Source organism: Anopheles merus, chromosome 3R (assembly GCF_017562075.2).
Source record: "Anopheles merus strain MAF chromosome 3R, AmerM5.1, whole genome shotgun sequence".
NCBI classification, from domain to species: Eukaryota; Metazoa; Arthropoda; class Insecta; order Diptera; family Culicidae; genus Anopheles; species Anopheles merus.
This window is the reverse complement of record NC_054084.1, coordinates 43,445,159-43,452,797: the sequence shown is the minus strand read 5'-3', so window position 1 is coordinate 43,452,797 and position 7,639 is coordinate 43,445,159. Positions and strand designations below refer to the sequence as shown.

General features: G+C 40.7%; 1 protein-coding gene across 1 annotated transcript; it reads right to left on the bottom strand.

Annotated features, from left to right (window-relative positions):
- Positions 1–1,237: 1,237 nt before the first annotated feature.
- LOC121595203 (m-AAA protease-interacting protein 1, mitochondrial) lies at positions 1,238–2,424 on the bottom strand. The gene is made up of 3 exons (XM_041918966.1): positions 1,958–2,424; positions 1,587–1,882; positions 1,238–1,514 (listed from the first exon to the last, which is right to left on the bottom strand). Exons 1-3 carry the CDS (start codon positions 2,381–2,383, stop codon positions 1,379–1,381), a joined length of 858 nt encoding a protein of 285 aa, XP_041774900.1. The 5' UTR covers positions 2,384–2,424; the 3' UTR covers positions 1,238–1,378.
- Positions 2,425–7,639: the final 5,215 nt, after the last annotated feature.

Sequence of the window (7,639 nt, the reverse complement as noted above, 5' to 3'; positions counted from 1 at the left end):
GGCGTTGGGCTGGTTCCAGCGCCGTGTGAGGACCCACGGCTGGTGGCCCCTTATCAGTTGCAGAAAGGGAGACACATTATCATCGGCCAGAGTAGAGTGCCCCGCTAGACTTGTGCGGCGCTGTATAGCAGCTGATGGTTTCATAGTATGCGTTACATCGCGTTGCTCGCAAAACACATAATCATTGCCGAGTTTCGTTTTCTTTTTACTCTCGCTTAGTTGGTGCTCTAAGTCTGACGGGGTGTATAAAACCGAGTGCAAATATTGCTTCTCTAAAAAAACTAGTGCACTGGCTAATGTGTGGACAAGAAGCCATCTCATCGTGAGGCGCTGAACACATAGCGATGCTCAACGGCGCATTCGCTTGCAGTAATAGTCGCGAGAAGCGTTTTGAAATCGAAAAGAAAGTACATAATGTGTGATGCGCCATCGAACGCGTGCCATTAGTGGGTCACATACGCGCGAAGATTATGTGCGGCCGGTTTCCTGCTACTGCTGTATGCCGTAATCGTGTTTAGAAATGTTTGTCCTTGCAGCAGCCTTTCAAGGGGTTCCAGAGACGTCTTCAGTCACGATCTTCGCGCATGTGAAAGTGTGTTCTATTCTATTCACTACATTCGCCACATTGTCACTGAAGATGATTATCATCAGGAAAAATACCAACTACCGGCACGCTTTCGACGCGGAACTGGGACGCATAGATGCACTTCTCTACAGGTGCTAGTTGTCTTGTGGCAAGTAAATGACGCATGAACCGATGCCCGACTTGCAATTCAATGAACCGCATGGAACGAGTCCAAGCTGTTCTTTTTACCAGCGCCACCGTACGCCGCACACATTTGAAACTCTGGCCATCTGGTCTTTTGAAAGGGACGTTACGAGAGACCATCAAGCAAAAGTCCTTGGACTTGGACAAGGAATTTGATAAGAATAATGGAGCATTGCTTCTCGTCTGCGCGGGGTTTGATGAACCTCGTAACCGTTCTAGGTCGCGAAGATAGCTTTCCATACAATAGAGATGGAAAGCCTGGAACATGGGGTCCGTTTTGCAAGCGCCAGATAAATATAAATTCGTTATCTATCAAAATTTACCTTTGTTCCGAATTTGACAGCATCAACAGAAACTGGTTTTCATATTTCGGTAGCAAATCGGATTCAATAGTATCATGATATTTTGACCACGGTTTGCTTATCAGCGATATTGTTGCGCTGACCACTTATCACACTTGCCACCGCCTACACTAATCATCCACCGAGGGGACATACACTTTTGTCTTCTTTATTTGTTTGCTACATACAGCGCGCTTCTGTCCGGCTGTGGTTCCCATCGTGATCCGGTTTGAGGTGTTTCGTTGCGTTGTCGTTAGAACAGGTACGGTTATTCTTCGACGTAGTCACTTGGCTTGAAGTGATTTACTACATTCACAGTCCAGTCCGAGTCGACGCCTTTGGTAAACTCCTTGATGAAACGATAGTTGCAGATGCTAATCTTGTCCCGGAATTCTGGCAGGACCCTGCGCGAGGTAAGGTTCGATAATGAGAAACTCTGCATTCGATGGATTAAACTGCCACGACCACCGACTTACCCCACATTCAGCGGGACCGTTTCACCGCGTTCGATCATTCCCTTGAGGCCTCTCAGCACGTGGAAAACCATCGTTATTTCAACGAACCGCTTCTGGCTGTCGTCGTTCGATTCGTCAAACATTACGCCGACCTGGTAGGGAAAGGAGAAATATACATCCTCTTTCTCCACCTGTATGTCATATCGTTCGGCGACGGACATTTTTGCTAGTGACTGTTTTAGATCCGCTAAGGCCGCTCGGTCAACCAATCCTTCCAACTGCTTCACTTCGCCCCCGGCAAGCGATGAAGATACAACCTGAAAGCATAAAAAAAGATTTCGTAAGCATGCGGTACTCCTTAAACAGCCATGGTCCGAGACTAGGAAACAAACCTGCAAAGCTTGTTTCGTTCCCTGAATGAATTCGGGAAGGGAAAACTCCCGGTCGAAGTACGGCCGGATGATGAAGTGAACCATGATCCAATTCCGGATGGTTTTTATCACCGAAGGCCACACCAGCTGCGGGAAATCCATCAGCATGGGTCTTTTGCGAATCCGCTGACGGGAAGATTGTTCATCGGTGGAGTTCCATCGCATTTGCACAATGTTGTGATTGTTGTTTACCATCGGCGAGCCGCCGAAGGCACTGACTGTGCTTGGCGGCCACGCGGCCAGAGTACGCGGCGAGTGTTTGCCACATAGTGGCGAAGTAGTTCCTACGGCAGTGCTCCTACTGCAACTAATTGCAAAACGCGAAAAACTACTAAAACTTCGCGAAAATTGCTTAAATTTTACCGCACCACTTTGAACAACAAACATTGTTGATGACAGATAGGGCCAGTGCAACGCTTCAAATGACTAATGGGCACGGAATCGCTAGAGATGTCATGATGACGGAACGCTACAAAGTTGTTTTGTACTAAAAATATGCGATGGTTTGAATATGCCGTTGGTTTTATTTTAGTACCATTATGAAACTCTGTGGAAAACTTAAGTTCTCCGTCGTCATTAGACGATACAAACTTTGTACTCCAGGTTATCTTAAATAGAAAACACTCACATTCTCCAGTAATACGTATTGTGAATGTTGATGATAAAATAATGAAAGTGGTATTCTTTGCACGTTTTGCGTTCTAGTGCACGGTTGTCTTCCATGCGAATCTTCCTCTCTAGATTGAATCCTGTCCATAACATGAAAATTTTAACAAGCTTCAAAGTAGCTCTTCAAAGTACTCTCAACATCATCCCAATTTTGGATCTTAGCTGTTTTACAATGATTGCGGTTGCTAACAAAAATCAACAAGCTCTTTCTTTTAACCGAAAATAAATGAAATAAAAAAGAATTTTAAAGCAGTTTCAACATTTAACGAGGACTCGTCGTACAGTCGTTAGATCGAACGCCTTAAAAACATGCCATTCATTTTTTTGTGTCTCGGAACAGGTGCCCATTTGAGAGACTAGACAAGGAACACATGCAAATCTTTGATCAACTATTATTATTCTACACAATACAATAAAACGGGATGTTGTGTGTGTCGCGTCGCATCACTTAGTAGATTCGATGTGATCGAGTCGTTCGCACTCGGTAGCCCGATCGCCCCCGAAACCCTTAATTGGTTTTTGCGATATCGAAAGCTGTCAGTTGCAGGACGGCATCGAGTCCCGGTTACATCGGTTTCCTTTTAGTTTAATATTTTATTTATACATTCTTTGTGTATATAATATTTTCAGAATTTTTCAGTGTACTACTAAGCTGCACCCGCAGCTAATCAAAAATAGTCAATTCTTTAATGATTGCCTGTGCCATTGGCTAGCAACACTCGCTCCGCTGGTAATGTTATTCTGCAATCCTACGATCATGCTGAAATGTCAAATTTCCGTTACACTCTTCAATTGAGCGTTATCATCCTGGGAGAGAAAAATATTATTAATGTCAACATTTTCTTCATGCAGCCTTGTCATGCAGTATGTTCTCTAAACTCAAAATTTTGTATTAGTGTAAAACTTCAAACTCAAGATTGACCAGGATTAGATCATATTTTCACGTAATTAAATCTTTTCAGCTCTATAAGACCTTTTTAATTCTGTTTAAGGTATTTGATAACGTTGATTAGACTTTTTCTTTAGATCAATCCTTAAATCAAACCTTAAAGACATATCATTGATTAGCAAAACAGCGAAAAGTTTGCCTATTATTTGCATCTTTCTTTGCACTACATTTGCTTGTAATGAAATTAAATTTATCGTAAGTTTTACTAATTTTCGTGTTTCGTTAGGCAGTTGTTGGTCGTTGATAAAAAAAAAACTTTTACAATAATCGACTTCATGAAATCGTTTCTTATACCGTTCTAAAGATCCTTTCTTCATTCGCATTAAAAAAAAAAAAAAAACAGTTTGTAGCGTTATCAACGAGAGGGCTCAAACGTTTTTTCACAGTTTACCTATAATCCCGGAACACGTGACAAGCATCACCATTCCTCCAATTCCCCAGAGGAAACAATTACGCGTTGACAAACTTCGATTGCCTTTTTCCCATTTAACTTACTGTTTGTTCCTTCCTTTTTCGTACACAATCCCTGACGTGTGGCACCGTTGCTCAAGGATTCTCACACCATTTGAATGCAGCACACAAAAGGCATCGATTAATAAGCCTTTCGGGAGTTGCAGTTGTACATCTGAGATTTGAGTGTTATAAAAACCTACCATTTCAAGTGATTGATTAATTGCATGGTTCAATGGTTAAGCATTTTATTGCACCAATTCATCTTTTTTTATTCAATTAAAACATTCAACAGTAATTGTTCTATAATTATTACAAATAGTATTTTTCCGTTTTAGTTGTCAAGCATTGTCTACTAGCATTAATCATTCAATCAATCCTACTACTGAGGTCCAGTTGAATTTATCATTATCTAATAATGTTTTTGTGATCCATATAAACCTATTATTATTAGTGACAGTAAACGGATTCATTTTATTTCTATTCTTACGTACATAGTCATAACTTTCATCATAACTGTCTAACGTACTCGGACAAATCACGACAAAACAACAGTCGCCATGCTTAATCCCTCACAACCCTTTTACCCAGACGGTAGGTTCATTTAGCATAACATCATAATAATTTATAAACCCTCCCCTACCTTTACTTTCGAAAGTATCTAACCTTTTTGAACAACCAGACTATAGGTTTCGTTCACCCTTTTTCGCATAGGGTGTAACTCCCGCTGCCAATGCTAAAGACTCTTATACAATAAAGCAACTTATAAATGTAGTCGCGAGTGGTTCTGCAGGCCATGGATGGAAAATTATTTATGCACTATGAAAACACCCCCAGAGGTGACAAATAGTTATTTTATACCTTGTGGGATTGCCTTTCTACTAATTCGCAGTTTCCGATGTCTGTGTGGTAGGATACCAGTTCATTAGTCAAATTAACTTCTTCGAAAATGCTGCTTATCTTTGCATGCTGCTTGACCCTGCTCTCCCGCACATGTTACATCTTGCGGTGTGAAGAAATCGTTTACATTATGATTATATCATTTTATGTCTTTTGCTTGAAGTTGCGACCCGATAATGAATGAATGGTGGTGCAGCCAAACGTGATAAAAGTTCAATCAAGTAAATTGAACACATTACTCGAGAAACTACTCGTTCGATAGTTGTTACAAACAATCCCCTTCCATCGCGTCCGTTGCTTGGGGACTTTCGCCAACAACTTGTATCATTCGTGTTATCCTTTTTTTTCTGTTGAGATGCGCTGTGTGTGTTTCTCGATTCTAGTTGAACAACCACCCGTTCTGCGTCCGTTTACTATCATCCCATGTATTGACGATCTTGGGACATTTACTAATCGTTATTGAGCAATAATATGAGATTGTTGTCTTCTAGGCTGAGTTATGTTGTCAAATAATAGGATAAGTCTTATTTATTAACTTTAGCTGTCACAAGAACGTTCTGCAGTGTCGAGCGAGATTCTGTAATATTTTTTTTAAACCAGAGACAGATTTAGAAGCTAATTTACTTGTGAGCGAAGGGTAATTTAGTGCACGACCCCTTAGTTTGCGTACTGCTTGATCATCGCCCCTGAACTGATACGTGTTTAACAGCATAAATGTGAGGATAACGATACGTGGAAATGTAAAACAATCCATATGCTTAGCAATTAAAATATTTCAATAGCATAGGTGGCTTTCTCAGCTTCCCAGCTCTATAACATGCATTAAGTATGCTAATATTGTATTACCTATACCTTGTTGACACTCTTTTAGTACAACTAAAACTACTCAAGCCATAATTTAGCATTCAAGGGTACAAATAAAAACACTGTAGAGCGTGAGAAATGGCTTTGCAGCAACATTTCAGTAAAACTACGGCAAGATTTAGAATGATCCCTGGAAACCACACGGCATATGCCAACCCCTGAGCAAATGAGTGAAGAACCATTTTTATGCATAATTAATTTCGCCAGACAACCCTTGGCGTAAGCGTGTCTGTCGGCAAACGTTTAGGTTTTGCGCCACCATTTGATACAGCTTTCGACCCAATTTTGTTTCATTTGTTACCCGTTTATACTCTCCATTAACAGCAGTATAGGACCCCTGCTGATGCTGCGAAGACCATTACCGCGATGTTGGCATATTCACACCTCACAAGTGCCCACATACGATACGAGGGATCGGCACGTGCCAAAGATGCTACGAAACAGCGGGCTACTTTTTTTCCATAAATACCCCTAAAGTGTGGTTAAACAACCTTTCCCAAAAGATAACCCGCTCACCCGACCGTTTTATGCAAAAGACCTCTCTATCTCTTTCTCTCTCTCTCTTCTGGATGCAACACCTTGTTTCAACAACTCGTCACCAATCTTTTGACATGATTGCTCATACAGCCCGCAAACACCTCGCGCACGTACACCAAAATGCTGAACGTCGTCGGCTTGTTAGCTCAACCCTCTCTTCGATTTCCCCATCCATACTTGTACTCGAAAGACAAACCAATTTGTTACACAAAAATAATTAGAACATTGTTCACGTCATTTCCCTGGAAAGCCGCTGCGAACGCGTGCTAACAGATCGTTCCAGCAAACGGAACTTGTGGCAGAGGCGGCCTTGGCCGACAACTGGTGTCGAAGGTGCTTGTTACGGTGTTGGACCGAAAATCGAAAGTATGAGATCATTTGAATAAATATACACATAAAAGTTGTACCCTTCAAAAGGCATTTAAAGAAAGAAAGACAGGTACAGAAAAGAAGGTTGTTTGTGGGTTTATTTAACCTAGTACGTTATGGAAGAGGGTCAGAAAAGCCCTACGGAATATTTTAGTGTGCATCAAAAGGAAGCGATGATTCCCCAATACTTTTAAACAACTCTTTTAAATTGAAGCGAGTTTATTCTACAGGTAGCATAGGTATTTGAAGAAAGTGAGAAAGTAAGAATGATATCAAAGAAATAGTATTTATTGTATGAGCAGCAATTAGTCACTGATTGATCACTAACATCATACAGCATCATAAGAACATTTAATCTAATATTCTCAAAAGAATAACTTCACCAATGATTGCTTAGTCCCTTTCTTTTCGTATTATATCTTAATGATGTTAATGATTATTGCATTCGTTATCCCAGTGGTGTGTAGCAATTATGCTTTCCCGTTCAGATAAATGCTCTGTTTTATCGTTTTCTCGTTCCTCTATCAATGATTTCGATTTAATCAAGTTTGTTGGAAAGGCAATGAAGACGTTAGGTTTTCTCAGTAAAATTATAGCTGACTTTTCTGATCCCTTATGCCTAAAGACGCTCGACTGTGGTTTAGTGCGCTCTACGCTCGAATATGCCTGTGTGGTTTGGCATCCCACTAGTAACAATAAGATTAATAGAATCGAATCGAATATCCCGGAAAAATTAACAAGATATACCTTCAAAGGTATTTTTTTTTTTCGTGGATCGGTTGCTCTTATGTCATCATATAATATACGGTGTCAATTACTGGGCCTTGACAAATTAGAATGCCGATGAAATAGTCCAAGCTATTTTTATTGCTGGCCTGCTTCTTCGCAAAATTAATTGTTCCAAC